We start from the raw sequence: 18,182 nt of genomic DNA on the forward strand, positions 1-18,182 counted from the left end.
AGGCTGCGAGAAAAACTTTATAAAATTCATGAATCTTACTATACCTTGCTGATAAAAATTCTAATAAAAAGGTAAAAATTCCTCTTTAAAACTTCGTTCGTTCTTTCTTGAAAATCTATTATTTACGAACTTAATCGCTAGAAACTAGGATAAGGTGAATATCCTGTATCCCATATCAAACTTCTACAAATGGCAATATCTCTTTCCATTGTACCACGAATTTCTTGCAAATTGCAAATATGTATCGTATTTTCTTTCTCGTACGTGAGACGACTACCATGGAAAATAAATCGTCGCGAAAAAATAGTCCATGTTACAGTTGACATTATTATGCATCACTTTGAAACGTAATTCGTGACACTGAATCATTCTTTGCGCGCAGATGTTGCGTTATGATTCGACGATTAAATATTTCAGGGATTTCAACGCAGGATGATTTTCATCCTCACGCGCCTCTGTCATCTTTGATGGATATTATCCGCGCTGAACTTTTTAACCAGAGGAATTTCAATCTTTTTGCTGTCAATTTTTCTCTCACGTTATTACTTTCCTGACCCCTTTCCCCCGTCCCCTCCATTACGTCGTATCTGTCTTTTCTGCAATTTGTATGCGCGTTTCTTCTACCACATTTTACTTTCGTTTCATATTATTACACGTCGGTGAAGAGACAAATGACAAAACATAAAAGATTAAATGGCAATCCTAAATAGTTCACCTGCACGGGGTTAATAACGCTATGTGACATAAAAAAGCGAAAACTTTCGTATACTCTGTGCCTATAAGAAGAGCCATAATTTCGTGTAACATCGGAATACTGATTTCCAACGTCCGATTTGATCGTTCTTTTGTTTTTGAAAAGAAACTTCTAGACCTTTTTGGTATAAAATGTATTGAATTTGCGACGTTGCGATTATACGAAGACACATCGATGGTATTATTTAAAATTTATTACGTCATTCGTTCCATGAATCTTTGCATGAATCAAATATCATGTATTTCAGAAACGCTTTTTTTCTGTTTCATGCCAAATATATTTAATCCGATTACCCTCCAAGTTATAAGAAACAGAGTCGTATTTGGTTGTCTCCAATATGACTTTTATCCATTTACGTTTCCTTCGATGTTGATTTTCATTTTTTCTTTGCTCCTCCTCTTTAGTTGCTAATTCTTTGTACATACATTAATTCGCAATAGGTTTGTTATGCATCGTTTTTTTTTTTTGACGATGTTTTTTGCATATGAAATGAAACTATCGTAATATCTAACGTAGACAAGGATATGCATAGACGGTAATCCGTCTCCTCGATCAGAATTTCCGACATATTAATATCGTAAATGAGTCGAAATCCTCGTAATTTCGACTTTCTTAAAAGCGATCAAAAATATAACGGAGGAAAGAAGAGGAGAGAAAGAATTTAGTTCAATTAATAAGTAACCACTAAAATTCTAAAGTTTCATCCCTTCGAATTCGGTGAATCGATCACTGCAAGTGCTTTGACACGCTTGACATCGTTGGGAAAGAGATAGGTTAGTTTCTATGATAAATAGACGCGGAGCGACATTAATCCAAAACCCAGGGAGAGCGGTTTCTAGGTGACAATGATAGAACTGCCAACCCGAGCTACCTCTTCCTACTGCAGCCTAGAGACATAAGCTCTTAAAATATGGCACGATCATTAAACTATTTTCTGACGGAATCGATTTACGATTATGTATTGCCACGTTGCTTACTAAGCGCCAGAATCGCTGCCCCCTCGTTTTTCTTTCAAGACCTTCGTCTTTCGAAAGAATCGCGTCCGTGTAAAAAGAAGAATGTGTTTTGATGTTTATAGGGCGGTAGAAATTACATTGTCGAAATTAATGTAGGGTATTAGTGTTAAAATTTTTGGAGGGTACTCGTGGTTCTTACGTTGGTTTTTGCATGGAAACTGGGTCACGTAGCCTATTACAATATTTCACGGAGGAACATTCCGAGGATGGAGTTCTGTTTTACTCTGACTGATATAAATTTGGAGAACAAAATGGAATTTTCTCTGTTTTGTTGTACATATATAGCAAGATTCTTATTTAATGCAAGCAATTAATATTGCTTTGTGGTAATTCGTCGTAACAAATGACGTACATTTTGCTAACGTTAGATTACTTATTACTGTAGATTGTTCTACTATCTTCCTTGATTATCAAAGTATTAATTTCAGATACTTGTTCAAATAATAGAATGCTAGAATAGCGATTGTTTAGATAATGAAAAGACTAAGTAGTTTTAATAACAATTACGTTGCGCGTGTGTAATTCTTTTATAATATAAACAGACAACGTGTAATTTTGCGGAGAATTCAATATCTCGAAAGGTTGTTGTAGCAGCGAATTAAATAATTGGTAGGATTAGCACACATTCATTCTAATTGCTAATTTTTATAATAGCTATTATTCGTATTTCTTTGTAGAATTCCTTCCGGGGTTCTCTTAATTTTCAAGTAACACACGTTTTATACGATTCATTGTTTTCCGTAAACAATAGCAGTAGAAAACGTGGAACTCAAGATAGATGCTTCAAATATCCGTTGAAATGCTTGTGTAAATTGGTTTTTTTCTCTCTTAAATGCAATTGGATAAAAATCACCGGAGAGAACAATAATAGAACTGTACGATTAAATCGAAAATGAATCAGAGAGTTAAAAAAAGAGGAAGATCTGTGGGACAAGGATATTTGATACATTGCCTTGCACGAACCGTATAATAGTAATACATCCGTACATTGATATTAAATTCCTTTCTGAACGAAGATATCAACGATTATTAAACGTGAAAAGAAAGAAGGGGTCGGTGACAGGAGGAGGTCCCAGTTGTTGGATGAGTGGTCACCCTCGGTCGCCCTTGCTGACGCAGCGTGAAGAGGCAACGACGATCAACGGTCGAATGGAATTAAAGCAACGAAAGTATGATTGGACAGTGGCCAGCTGGCCGTATAATTGAGCATCGTCTCCCCCCTCCCGGACATACATTGCTGTCTCGATCGACAAAGCGACACGCGCGACGCGCATAAATCAGAACAATTAGTTGCGCGCTCGTACTTCACAGTCCCGTGAAAATGTCGTGGCGCATTTACCGCGTGCGAACTTTACGCGTGTCTCCTACGAAATTCGTGTTTTATAAATTACCCATAAATTTCATTCTGACCGCCGCCCCTTTCCTTATCTTCCGATTCATCACGTTTCAGTCGATTTTTCGGTAATTATCTATGCGCAGAAATTCTTTCGCGAGGACAACAATCGATAGAAACCAGATAACTTGGAGAGCTGCTATCTTTTAACAAATTCCAAGTCTATGGGAGCAATTGCTTAAGTCTGCGTTATCTTCATATGCATTACCATGTGTGTAGGTAATTGAATACGAAAAACGTATCGAATGATATTCTTTGCGATTAGTATAAAGTTGCGAAGGATTCCAAAGCAACATAATAAATTACGTTAGTAACAACTCAAGTTGTGACGTGAATTAGGAATGCAGCCAAAACGTCAGTAATTATTATGTTGTAACATAAATTGGATCGATTTAATTGGCTGTAAATTTATCCGCGTACGATATCCAGACGTTTTAGAGAATATGTAAAACAATCTCTGCGTGCATGTGGTTATTTATCAATTTTTTTAAACAGACGTTTTAATCGTGGTCCATTCTGATATTCCCGAATATCGCAATTAAATAAATGCCAAAGTATCTACTAAATAAATGCATGTCTAAAAAAATATCTACAGAAGCTCTTTCACGTGCAAAGTACTATAAAAGTAAAGGGAAATTAAAGAAAGACGCGAAAGGTGATTTTAATTAAGTTGTTTCCAACATGAATATGTATGGTGTATCTCTCGAATAACGGACCCATGCGTAAATTATAGCGGTTAAATAAACGCTACGCTTCTTAGTCTTGTTGGTTGACAGATGTTATATTTGCTAAACCGAGTACGATAATGATCTAAAATCAAGCAATAGGTTTTCAACGATACCTAAAACTGACATCGACGAAACGAAAGTAATCCCGGAGCAAATTCAGGGACAAAGGTATATGGCGATTTAACCACGTGTCAAAATATATCTAATGGAATTGAAAAGTCCCTCGATCGGGTTCTGCGCGAGAACGTTACGCTCCAGGACGTTAAGTGACCTGTCGCGTAAATGCGGTAGACGATGAAACTGTTATTTGACGAGCTGTATCAACGTAAACCGCTGGGTCTCTGTCGCCCTCGTTTCCACTGGGAATCAGACGAGTTTGCTCAGTACATGCCGAATGCGCGTACGATGTTGATCGTTTGCCAGACTACTAGAAATTATCATCCCCCGAATATACCCGGTGCATAAACGATCGTCGACTGTACGTGCGTTTACCGATGTTACGCATCAGTGAAAATAGCTTTGGACAGATCGCTGTGTTTGCTGCTCTTATTTAAACACGCAGCCCTTTTTTGGTTGATCACATTTCTTTTCTCCTCCATTTTCCAGCGTCTTCTCGTACTTCTTTCTTCTCATGCACGACACTTTAACCCTTCGATACCAAAACTTAATCTAACCGTGAAATTTTACATAGTACGTGTGACCTTTCGATCTAATTTCAATCTGTCGCGAATCAGTTGCTCTAAGTTTATCTACAGAAGTGTGAAGAGGAAAAGAAATGGTAGCAGATATACTAAAAACTACAAATATATCAAAAATAGACTTAAGAAGTCTTATCTTGTGAAATCTACCTTAAGAAATCTTTCACTTACTATCATAAGTACTATACTACTACAAACGCCAAAGATACACGAGTACTAAAATACGTCGTCTTTGAAAAGAAGAACCTCGAAGAAAAGTACCAAAAGAGATATATAACGCCATACAGCGTTAAGCCATATAGCGTCTATAACGCTATGAGAAGTAGACATACTCGTGTACCTATACGTATTTTTTAAATCTTATTTTACCTTCGTGTTACTATACTATTATATAATATTTCTCGAGAATAATTTTTTCATATCTTTCATTCTTCGCGAGATATTCGAGTATTCAGTCAAAACAAACATATTGTATATTAAATTATCCTCGCTGATTCTAAAGAAATAAACGAATAGCCACTCATATAATAGCCTAATAACCCAATATCGACGTTCGATTCGCTAAACACGAAACATCTCGTGATCTATGCATACAATGACCATCGACAGAAAAATGCTCGTATACCATGCACCAACCGAATCAGCATAAGCTATCAACGTGTTCGTACGTCCATGCCTGTCGGTATCTATCGCTAGCGTTGGGATCAAGTGTATTGCAAGCAAGTTTGAATCTAATTGTAAAGTTTCGTATGTCTCGCGAATAAGTACTTTGAGAAAAAGGTGATTTTAATTGTAAGATTAGATGTAACAGGTTCGAATATTTTTAATAAAAGTAGCTCGATGAACGAGAGATGGATAAGTTACTTTATAAACGTACAGTGGCGGACAAAAGGAAATCCGATATTAATACTTGTATGTATGTATGAATACCAGTAACCTCCGTGTTAGACATTTTTTATTACGTTATCGATAGTTATCTATATTGGAATATTATATCTATTCCTTGGTTCTTTATCTTTTAAATTTTTTTTTGTCCGTCACTATTTATAGGAAATGAAATATCATCTTTTACGAGATAATGGTCGAATCTGGTAATTGCAATCTTTTATACCGGCATTGACTTGGATTCGCGATTACGTATTGAACTTGATCCCATCGCTATCCATCGAACGTGGTCTAAGTTTAGTCGTCGTTCACGCGGTCATCCGTCACTCGAAATTGGCAGATCGCAGTCACGGTGCGATTCTCGTACGGTCAATTACGTAAACAGGTCCGACGTGGCAGAACGGCTCGGCGTCGCGACGGAAATATTTGGCCGGTAATAACGCATAGCGTGCTTCCTCGGGTGGTCACTCGCGTTTTCGGCTCCACCCGTTCTGCGCTGCAGCGATAACTTTCGCAATTACACGAATATGCACGGAGTGAAATGCCGCGCGTACCATGAGATTTTGAAATCTATCCAACCTCGCTACTACCGTTAAACGGATTGAAATAAGGGTGGTTTTGTACTTTCGCTCCGTATCTGACAATGAAATAATAAACGGTGGATGCGTCGAATTAGTCGTGAAATCGTGCATAATCTTTTCCTCTGTCCTTTAGAATTTATGAAATTCTCCTACTGGAAATTGTCGAATACTTCCGATACTCGTACGTTTTTATCGTTGCTATTTATAATCGTTTAATCCAACTTACTTTCACTCGGTCATCGTGCGAATTGAGTTTAAGCGCTTTTGATAATCGATAATTAAGTATATAGAAATAAATTAGCAATTGACAATCTCTGACGCGTTTACGCAATTTAAGCAACCAGCGGAAGATTGTCCACGGATTGAAGGAGATCGATAAGAGACTGTCGACATCTCGTGCAGCCCCAAAAGTCCCATAGTAATCATGTGGCGTGAGGCGTAGTCGTTAGAAGAGCTTTGTGGTATAAGCGAAAGCCGGTGGAGGTTCTGAAATTAGGGGGCAATTCCCCCAGTGCTTTCGGTTCAACTTCCACTGGGAGGTACCTGGTTCTCTCTGCCCCAGAACCAACCAACAACCACCAGCCGGCATGCACGCGCCGTCCGAAAGTACCGGCTTCGAGACAGTCGTATCTATGCGAATCGAATGCTAACGAGCGCAAAATTGCGACCACGCTCCACGCTCGACCCTGTGACAGAAATTTTAAACGCCACGTGGGATAACCAGGCTTACGCGTGGTCGGAAATTACGGCGAACTCGCTGTATGGACGAAATAAGCTTTGCATTGTAATCGTTATTGGCGATCGTTCCCGTTGTTTGAAGGGGATCAAGTAAATAAGTTATTGGTACAGGTTTTTAGGAAATATCGGTGTAATTTTAGGTTCGCGACAGCATAGAAAGAAAGTTATTGCAAAATTCCATCAATCCCAATTTCAGTGATTTTATGATTAAACTCGCGAATAACTCGCGAGCGGAAGTTGCTCGAAATTAAATTAGATTTTGTCAAATTATACATTTAAAAGACTTTTTACTTCTGGTTTCTCTCTTGAGATCATCCAGCAAGAGATTTTATGATAGGTATTACATATCGTTCGTACGCGATAAGAGTGACACATTGCCATGATCTAAATAGATGTGACATAAAGCTATCCAGGAATTCTAGTTTATGACGTTATTCGACGATAAACTGATTTGAGGCGTCATGTCGCGTCGAGGCTTTCGTGATCACACTAAAAAATAATTTACGTAAATATTTACATCACGTATTGGACTTTAAAATCATAATTCGTTTATTCGCTCGCTTTTACACGTGATGATTACAGAACAATATACAACGACGTAATTATTTTCTAACTTCAGTTTCTAAGTTAATGAAGTATTTTTCATCCGTTTCAGCGTTCAACCTCTACAAATCTGAGATCCTTATTTTGTAGCACTGTATAATTTCATTGCAACAACATTCTCCTTCGAATCAGAGAACCATGGCGATTAAGCGCACGTAGGACGCGATGACGGTGCAACGATAACGGCCGATCATTCCCTCACGGTTTTATGATTAATTCTTTATCGGTCTGTCTTTCCTTTGTCAGCTCGAAATCGTCGATTCCTCGTGACTAAAGTTTATTTTCCGTACTCTCATTGTCCTCTCCTGTCGTTACCACTGGTACGAGGGCGCACCGTATATTTCGCCGTGTGTTTTTGCATCCATTTAGATGGCAATCGTGGTCAGAGACATTTTATTGCGACCGATCACGAAGTTCAACCCTATGTTCTCTCCGGTTTTCCGCGTAATCCTCGCGTTTCCACCGTGTCCTCAAACGCGCACACGCAAAGCTGTATTAACGACTTCCTTCTACGATTCTCTCGTGGCAATGTTGGATAGGCAGGAATTGAAGAGCTTACTTCGAATCCATCTTAAATCCGACGAATGCGAATTCGAGAGGATCCTCTTGTTACTACGCACCTTTATTAAGAGTATTGCTCGAAGGAATAACGGTGCTTGTAGCATATTATCGACTCGAATAAAGAGAGAAACGAAAGGGATATTGTGCTGTTGATAAAATAATGGAGTGCTGAGACGATTAACATAATTATGATTTGTAATAATGTACGTATAATACAAAGAGACGAAACGAGTGGAAGCTATTATTTTCAAGAATGATTCGTTTAAAAAAGGACGAGTATCTTTCCTTTTCGCGTGCTTGCCTTACAAAAACTTATAAAGAAAGAGACGAAACGAGTGGAGGTTATTATTTTCAAGAATGATTCGTTTAAAAAAGACGAGGATCTTTCCTTTTCGTGTGCTTGCCTTACGAAAACTTATAAAGAAAGTAAATTAACCGCATGTACATGCCAATGTGTAGCACCTAATTGGAAACTAACGATCGGCAGTTACTCTGGTACCACTAGCAATCTCTCTATACGCCGGTACACCCCTGAATGCGTAATCATTCAAGCGCATGTGATCCCACTGGTCCTGCTGGATTCTCGGTGCCCTGATAGGTGATTAAATTTAAATTTGTCTTAGCTGAACAAACCTCGATCTATCATACGCAGCGAGGACGAGTAATGAAAAATGAGTTTGTCATCCGAGATAACGGGTATTTAGGCTGTGTTGTATGAAATTCCAGTTTCGCTACTACAGTTTGTCGATCTAGCTTTTTCCTACGGACTTAAGATGGCGTTGAATCGTTTCTCTACGAACCGTGATCGAGTACCGGATCGAGAATATATTTTCGTAATCCTGAAACAGCGCTATTCCTCGATTGATAAACGATAATTTCATTTTTATTAACTTCTATGGAATCTTATCATCTATCTTATCGTAAATACGATTGTAAGGAGTTGCATAAAGATTGGGGACAGATCCATTAAAAGGGAAAAAATATCGTAGCATCATTAGATTCGACCTTGATTCAGAGTAATTGGCAGATATTCGTTTGATCGTTGCTTTGCAAGATTCAACTATCTTATCACGAAGTAAGATAAAGAAAGACAAGATTGTTCGACAATGAACGCGATAACTATCGTAGGAGACAAATAGGGAAAATAATCTAATCGACGAATACAGTATCCTTGCAGCCATAAGAGATTAATTAGTTATGTTTTCGACGGAATAAAGACAGATCCAAGTGCAATTTTCCTTGAACAGATTGTAATATGCCTATCGTGGAATAAAAGTCAATATCCTTTTGTGAAAATTCTGCTCGTTTCTAAGGATTAGGAGAGTAATAAGTCGGGAAGAGTAAAGTACAGGAAACGACATTATTATATCGGTGATTCAAAAAATAAACAACTAAAAGCGACAACTATCCAGCGATACAACACGATAAGTTTGTCGAAATTCGCTCGTCACCTTCCAATTTCTTATCTTTTATCGATTATCCATTAAACCTACGGTTACAACCAATTGAAGGAGGTGGTCGATTTTATGGTTCCTCCCCTTTGGCCCATTACAATACGTCAGGAATTGAACAGGGCGATTCGCGCGTTGTGTCCTCGTAAAATTCCGAGCACATTTAGCTGGGCGAATAGCCTTCGTGGATAAAATCCACGAGAACGATGATCTGTTTGGCCGGTCGAACGAGGGAAGAATGGAGTCTAGAGGGAACGAGGAAAAAATGTATAGGAATTATCGGCGTTGACGTACCAACGATTTTGCGCGGTCATTCAATAACTTCGCCTAGAGGCAACCTGCGTGATACATTTTCGGATGGAGCGGCATATGGCGCACCAACTGCTCTCTGTACGAGACGATAAGATAACGGTCGTGCATTCGTTCTTATCAAAGATGTCTATATTGAACCGTGAGATAAAGCACGGCTTTTTTCTGGGGTTCACGATGGGAACCTATCAATTTTTCTTTCGCTCCTGCGATGATGGGACAGCAAGCAAATGGAATTTTGTATTATTCGATGGAAAATGGGAACGTATCTCGAAAGGGGACTTCGGAAATTGTATTTTGTTTCGAATGTAAAAGCTGGAAAAGACGTTTTAACGTTAATATCGAAAGATAAAAGACCTTAACAATAAGATACAACGTCGAGCAGCCTGAAGTTCAAATAAAAAAGATGTCTTTTAGATAGATCGAACGCACGAAAGAATTTCGCAAGCGCCATTTTCGAACGTTGAAATAGACAGGCGAAAATACTCGCTCGACAGCCCGTCCTTTTGATTTCGCTGATTGAAATTCTGAGTATTGCGACCTGTATCGATTGAACGAACGACATTTTTGGCACGACTCACCGCAACTGTACTATTTTCATATTTAAGATCTTGGCTTTTCCACGAATCGTTTAATCATCATCTGCACGCTCTTCGTCGAATCTACATATAGATTGTATTTTAGGCTATAATCGAATGGAGGAAAAGGACTTTCATTACCGTACTTTTCTAACGCTCTTCTGATTCGAGTACCTTAAATATTGAACGAAGTAGATAATAACGTTCCGTTCGAGTTAAATATTCAACGTTCATAGAAATATTAAATATGAATAATTGGCATGTATGCGTGGGGCAACGATCTCACTTCGTCTTTTCTTTTAAAAGTCGTATCTTTTTCTTCTCTCTTTAGTTCCTCAATGTCAAAAAAAAGGGGAAGTGGTGTAAATATTTGAACGTTCTCCTCCGTTCGTTCTCTTTACATTTTCTTCTTAGCTTCTCTGCGTCGCAAAAAGAAAGGAATTAGGTTAAATATTTGGAAGATAAAATTTATTTACATTCTATATCGTTAACGGAGGTTACATTATTAACTCTTTCCGCAAGGGCAAATCTGCACGACAAAATGACGAAGAAATAAAATAAGTTATCTGTTGAGAAAGTTACATTGCATTATAGAGGGTTGATACACCTGTACTTACGCGTGTCTTTCAGAAAATCGTTTCAGAAACTCATCGTCAACTAAAACCTTGTAAAAAGGAAGATAAACAAAGGTGACACGAAACGTTATCTTTATTCAGCGATTCGTTTCGTAGGAGGCGGTATGAATAATAAGGCAGGGAAAATGTGGAGAATCGTGATCCCACGTGAGATCTCTGGTGGAAGCGTGTCCTGGTCGAGATGTAAAAATATTTCTTGATAACATTGTCGTGACGGAATTTTTCGCTCGATTGCGGTTCTCCGCTTCGCGATTTCGCGGCTCGTCGCTACGACAACGACGACAACGACAACGACAACGACGAACGGGAATACCATTACCGGCGAATAAAGAACCGAGGCTAGACGTTATAACAGCATCGCTGGAGCTGCGCCTCCGGTTCCTTCGAGGGCTCTCCCGGGAACTCTAACGATGTTGCGCAGCGAAAAAGAAATTCGAGCGGTTCCGGTGCTGATATACACGTATACGAAGAACCTTCGCAGAAATACCGAGCCAAATATGCTTTTAAGAACGCAGATGCTCTTGCATAGCGGGGATATTCTTAATGCCTTTGTAAACCCGTCTCTCCCGTTCACGTGTCCATTTTTATTCTTCACCCTTACCTTCTTTCTTTCGCTTTCTCGATCTTCCGCTGAGTTATCTCGTTCTTAGACGTTGGCACTCGTTGTCTCTGAAGAACTTCGCTGCTTCGATCCTTTAGTTTAATAGACAAAATTTCCTTACTAAGATATATCTTCTTCGTTTGTGATTCGCTTTTACGTTATATATAATATAACATTAATTAGTATCATTATCAAACGAATACGAACGGAGAAATAGATTCAGCAAATTTGTTCAATCGATTACTCCGTAACTTCATTGATTCTCAAGTGCGCTATGTGAAAACCATTCAATCTTAAATAGCTTAATGATATCTTCCTCGTGTTTTTTGTTCGTTTACATTTTGAAGCAATCGACGATGAAAGTAACGATAATTCGATAAGGTTGAAACGTTATTATGAAAAGTGATGTACGCGTCACCGGTGAACATGGTGAGAAGAACAGTTACGACACGGTTGACAACGTGGCAAGATAATCGAATAACCGGTGCACCGTAGCACCCTTGTTCTCGATGCAACTGAGCTCACCTGTGTACGTGCCAGACTTTCTTCTAAAGAGCGAGACAGAGGGAAGGGAGGGGGGAAAGAGAGAGAGAGAGAGAGAAGTTTCATGGCAATTATCTGCCCGCGTCTTAACTCGCGGTATTACACTTTCAGCTCTAGCGACGCTGCTTTCCTCGAGGAGGCGGTCTTTTCCGGTATGCGCCAACTATGAGTTGCATCGCGATGCGAACACCAAGTAATTCATTCGTACAAATTTCGATTACGAGAGGGTGAAATGTTCGTAGTTGGTGTCAACACGAAAAGAACAATTTCGCTGCGATGTTTAATACACATGTTGTTCTAGGTTCCACTAGCTATGTAACGAGAAGTAAAAAATCAAATTGTAAGATATACGGTAGGCTACTTTCGAAATAAGAACATAATCCCCTTTAAAAATCTCTCCGCTATCGCGGAAGATATTCCCTCTTCTATAATTAGCCAGCCAATGCTCATTATTTCTCATGCATGACGCTTCGTTATTTTCGAACTAATTAAAATTCGCTGTTGTTGCGCGGCAAATTCTCCATTATCAGGAATACAGTTTCATTCGCATCGAACCCCGTTCCGGAATACGCGGGAGACGCGTAAGCGCGCGGCCGTAGTCCCGTTCGATTTTAATTTCCTGACTACTTTTTAACGACTATGTACAGAGTAAAAGAGTAAAAAAAAGAGTAGAACAAAAAGGGAATATACTCGCGAGGCGAAGATTACTGTGTTGATATATTCGATCACTGGTTTATTGCATTTCTGTAAATTTGGCAAATAACTCAGTATTAATATTGCTCATAATAACTCAGTATTAGGCCTTATGGACCTTTTAACTCTTGAAAGGCGGTTGTACCAAACGACTTGGTAGGAATGAGAATGACACGTCACGGCGTGTCGTGCGTGCTGGAGTATCGCGCCGCTGGCTCATATTACGTTATATTACGATACTGATTATCAAAACGTTAGTCCCGGCGTGTTTGAATGGAAATTTCCAGCGCCAGAGTTATCAATGATCAAACATCGATAAAAGTCGACTCGAGGTACGATGTGCTCGTCGTTCATACAGCAGAGAAACGACGAGTATAAATCTCCTTCGGACGTAGAAGGTTGCTTTTACGTAGGTGCGAATTATCGAATTGCCTATGAACATAAAACGAAAAATGGTGGAAAACGGAGCTTTTATCAGGGAGAAATTACAGGTTGTCTCACTTGACCATATAGTAGCTTCTAACTACTTTTGGAATGTGAAAGATTAGTAATATCAACTGTTTTCAAGCAATTATTCTATCGTTGCAAATTGCAAAAGATTTAAGTTTGATGCTTCGCGTGATTTTCATCCTTTTTCGCTTGACGGAAACAATATTTTCAAAAACATAATAATATCTTTTTAAACGAGTGTGGAGAGACATTTTTCAGTATATCCTGCACCTAATGAAAATGAATATTCTTGTATCTTGATAATTTATAGTCCAATGCGACAAGATTCTGATCAATTTGGATAAAAGATGTTATTATTCATAATGGAAAGAGGATAATGAATATTCCCATTATAAGGATGGAAAGTTATAAAATTTATCGCAGAATGTGACAGTTTCAATCGTTGGGAAGATTGCATGTGAATTGCATTGTTCATTAATGTGCTCCAATTCAAGCGGAAACATACGGCGATGAATAGTCAGCATTCATTTCTGAGGTATACGTAATACGCTTTAAATTGTTACCGTTTCAGCATTTTTTCAGTCTATGAGAATATTATACTGTACGAATAAGAAAAAACTTCGTAAATGCTTCGCGGTACTATTGTGCTATGTTCGACATATTTCAAAAGGTTTATATGTAAAAGAAACGTATAGCCGTTCGCTCGTTCAATGTCTCCCATTAGAAATATCCATAATAGGGCAATTATTTTATCAACTAATTCATATCATGCATGACTTTTCCCCTACACGAGGAACGTATGTGACGTTCATTAGCGTTATTATTTTGTCCCATTACGAAACTGATTGACGCAGCAAAAATACGGACACACCAAAAAATAATAAATTAGATGGAGCGGCAAGTATCGAAATTTTAATAAATTCATTGGAAGGGGGTGAGGAGGTGGGGATTGAATGGGACACGTCGTATAGATTTCAAGTTGACAAGTGGTGCGCCGGTATCAATTTCTAATTAATTCCCCGCGGTACGTCATTAACGTAAATTAAACGTTTCGTTTGCCGTGCCGCTGACTCGCTCTTTATTGAAAGATCGTTAAATGCTCGATGAATTATCGTTCCGGAAATTTTGTCGGACGAGTGGGGTCTGTACCGACGAAAGTGCCGCCCTAAATCATTAATGGAATATTCGGTGACCACTGGCCGGTACGAGTAAATGGCAATTACTGCTTTACGCTTCGTGGCCTGGCTTCGAGTAATTTTACTCCCTGGAAATTGGACGTGATACGATCCAACTATGTATGTACACCAACTATGCCCGAACACATTCGCGAGGATTGCCCGCGAGTTTCCACTTTCCCCTCGTATCTTCTTGTTTTCTTTTTCCTTCGTTTTGCCTGTTTTTTTCTTTTTCCCTTCTCTTTTTTATCTTTCGTTTTTTCTTTTTCTTTCTTCTTCTTTTTTTTTTGGTCCTGACAGTTATTTCGAAAATTAAGGTGCATGGATGGTATCCTGGGTATAATGGCGTCGTTAAAATTTTATCGTCGCTTGTCTTTTACGGGGGAATCGGTTTAAGGCTACTGGGAATTAGAGAAGTGTACGAGGGGTGTTAATTAAAGCGGTGAAAGATGTAAGAGGAAATATTATGTCGTGATGTAATGCTTCACTTATGACGATGTAAGAATGTAATATACTATGAAATATATTATATTAATACTGTAATACTTATACTATAATATATTACTGAGGGCGAAAAAATTCCTCTTGTATATTGATCAATAAAAATTTCTGTTTCAGGTAAGTAACCTGGAATTGTATTAAAATCATGAAATCAGCGAAATCATAGTGGTAAGTCAACTGAACATTTTAATTGCAAGCATAACACGATATCGAGCAATATATTTATGCAATAGAAATGTCAGTATATAATAGAGCAATTCGATAATAGACGTTTAAGAAATCTTATCAACTAATAGACGTTAAGTATATACATGTAAGTTGAATGCATTATATGCCTGGTTATAAAATATATCTAAATTGGACGAGAGATTAAAAAGAGCAGAATACGTATCTCTGGAAAAAGATAACTTTACAGATTTTCTCGACGACTGTAACTAACTATAGAAAGTTCTGCGACTAAAAGTATATGTTACAATCTCTCAACCAGGTGACGATCTGTTATGTTGTAACTGTTCGGTTGATGTCGCAAACGATATTAACGTTATTAACGATATTAACGTTCAAGGTGGAAGGAAATTAAAGGATTTCTGTATTTATAGATTTTATTTGAAGTGTTTAGTATAAACGTAAGAGTATGGAACGTAAGTAATAGAGTTTAAATATGCGACGAGTGCGTGATGAGTCTTCTTCTCTCGAAGCGCCTGGTGTTTATATTTTAAATGTCAGTGTAGAGGGTGTGTTGTCGTCAACGTTTCCTGTGAAGTGGGAGTCTGTGTCTGTTCAGTCCTGTGACTGTCGAACTGTCGTTGGCGTTCGCATGTGGTGCGTTCTGTACCTACCTGGCCGAGGATGCGGAGCATAACGTCTAGTTAACGACATCGTCCTTGGTCTGTTGTCGAGTTCTCATCTGGTCGAAGTTGACACGTCGTTTGCTGTTGAGCGGATCCGTCGAGCGCTTAACACTAGATTTACGGGACCTGTCAATTTAACGGATTTCAAACTTCGAAATGAAATACCATTTTGCATCGTAAATTAATCATTTCATCCAAAGAATTTATACACACAATTATTTTATGTTTGGTTGTGTAACTAGTGCTTTCGAATTGATAATTGACAGACACATAATGGAGCACATAAAAGATTGCGCTGAAACCGAGGCACATCGAGTTTTGAAAAAAGACGTGACGTAGTTTTCTAGGAATTCTATATGCCCGGGGCGCATATGAAGCGAGATCATTGAAAGCTTCCGAAAGATTACAAACAGATAAATTTGCGCTGATATCCGAAATATGGAACAGACTTGTTATAAGCCTTATGAAAATATCTCAATAGATGAATAATTATTTCCAACGAAAGCGCGATGCAGGTTTACGCAATATATGTCGAATAAGCCTCATAAATTTGGCATTAAGTTTTGGTTAGCAATTGAGTCCAAACAAAATATATTTTGAATGGTATCCCTTATATGGAGAAAGATGAAACTTGATGCTCAAAATCGTTGGGCGAGTTTGTAACATTAAAATTAGCCGAACCATATTTAAACGAGGCAGAAATATAACGACAGATAATTTCTTTACAAGCATCCCGCTATCTAAAAAATTATTTGCAGAAAAAACAACCTTGGTAAAAAAAGGACAAAATGACTTTGTTTTTCTCACATTTATGTAAATCAGAAAACTGCACGCTTACTGTGTATAAAAGTAAACCTAACGTAAAAGTCCTCCCTCTAAACACCAAACATACAGGTGTACAAGTAGAAGACAATTGTAAACGTGTTCCAGAAATCATTACTTTTTATAATACAACAAAGTTTGGCGTGGATCGTTGTTGTGGTGTGTCGTTGACCAGGTGGCACGCAAATATAGTGTGAAAGCAGGGAGTTTCCGATGGCCCCTTTAAGCTTTTTTCAATATTTTAGATTTGGCAGCGATACACGCGTGGATATTATGTAAAGAGTACACCGGATCGAAAATATCCAGAAAGCAGTTCATATTTTGTTTAGCCGAGGAATTAGCTGGAGAAAACAAGAAGAACATTTACCAAAGATCAGATGCTTCATTTCTGTCATCTTCAACGTCAGAAGTGCGAAGAAGTTGTGGGCAAGTGGGTTACTGCAAAAAGAAAGTAGAAGCAATAATTGTTGTATATATTGCAAAAAGATCGTATGCGGAAAATGCACAAACAAAATTCAGTATATTTGTAAAAAATGTGCTCAATAAATATGATTACCCTATACCGTTAATATTACTGTTATCATTTCCATGATAATTTAAAAAAACTTTTTACTTATTAATAATTTATTTAAACGTGAAGCCTAATATTGTTCAATTCAGACTTAATTTGAATAAATCGATTTTTTAAAGAAAATGCGTGTTTTCGTTTACCCGTCAGTTTGACGGGAGTTCGTAGAGATAGGTATATAAGAAACACCCGTAAACCTAGTGTTAAGATACTAATTAACTCTTCTCGACGTGATCCGAATTGTAAACTTTGTAATGTGTAATGGGGGAAATTCCAGCTTCTCAAAAAATAGCAGATGTTTATCCGTACCGTAAACTGAGGACAACTTTAAATCCTGAACAGTATACAAACTGTAAAATTCTAATGGATTTGCAGCAAATAGCAATTTTTAAACCGTATTAAATTTACTTGATACCTTAATTATCATATTAAAATTGTCAAATCATTTTATGATTTTACATAGGTATGCAGAATTCAAAGTTCTACGCTTTAATATTCTCAGATCAGTTTCATCGGATTATTCTTAAGCTTTTCCCAAATTGCACAGGTAAAAATTTTAGTATTTGCTTTTTGACGAATAATATTCTTTTCGTAAAAGGAAGATAGATTCTACGACAAAATGTATAGTTTGATACTATAGTAACTGGTTCTTGCGTAATCCGTATTATAATCCGTCAAATCGTTTAAAAAATCTGGAAATGAACTATTAAGAATGAAATGCCACTCTCGCGAATCGCCGACACGAATTTCTTCTCTTTAATACGAATTTTGCATAACAAATTTTCTCAAGCGCGACTCGTCCCTAAATACCAGCGCCCTCGTTAGAAACATTTTGTCACGATTTAGCGCGCAGGAAGCATATCGACACGTGTTGGGCGAAGTTGCATCCTTCGCTGGGTCCGGTGAATGCGCATTCATCGGCAATTTCGCGCGTGGAACAGTTTGCGAGGTGGGAACGCGCGAGCAACGACGACAAGTTCTGCATACTTTCCATATGTAGCGCGAAACACGTCTACCCGCCCAAGAGGTGTTCTTGTTGTTGCTTGAA

At 38.2% G+C, this 18,182-nt stretch overlaps 2 protein-coding genes and 1 long non-coding RNA gene across 23 annotated transcripts in view; all 3 read left to right on the forward strand.

The window, feature by feature from the left end:
* The window catches only part of LOC117207819 (CUGBP Elav-like family member 2), a 354,083-nt gene that overhangs the window by 85,999 nt on the left and 249,902 nt on the right, over window positions 1–18,182 (forward strand). The gene's annotated exons all lie outside the window — the stretch shown is intronic.
* Window positions 11,863–13,752, forward strand: LOC117207822. Its single transcript, XR_004487596.1, has 2 exons — window positions 11,863–13,180; window positions 13,528–13,752. It is a non-coding gene; the product is annotated as an uncharacterized LOC117207822 (long non-coding RNA).
* Window positions 14,682–17,171, forward strand: LOC117207821. The gene is made up of 3 exons (XM_033448437.1): window positions 14,682–14,890; window positions 15,011–15,534; window positions 16,812–17,171. Exons 2-3 carry the CDS (start codon window positions 15,528–15,530, stop codon window positions 17,156–17,158), a joined length of 354 nt encoding a protein of 117 aa, XP_033304328.1. The 5' UTR covers window positions 14,682–14,890; window positions 15,011–15,527; the 3' UTR covers window positions 17,159–17,171.

The sequence above is a fragment of the Bombus bifarius genome, unplaced genomic scaffold, assembly GCF_011952205.1.
Source record: "Bombus bifarius isolate JDL3187 unplaced genomic scaffold, Bbif_JDL3187 scf7180000008046, whole genome shotgun sequence".
Classification (NCBI taxonomy): domain Eukaryota; kingdom Metazoa; phylum Arthropoda; class Insecta; order Hymenoptera; family Apidae; genus Bombus; species Bombus bifarius.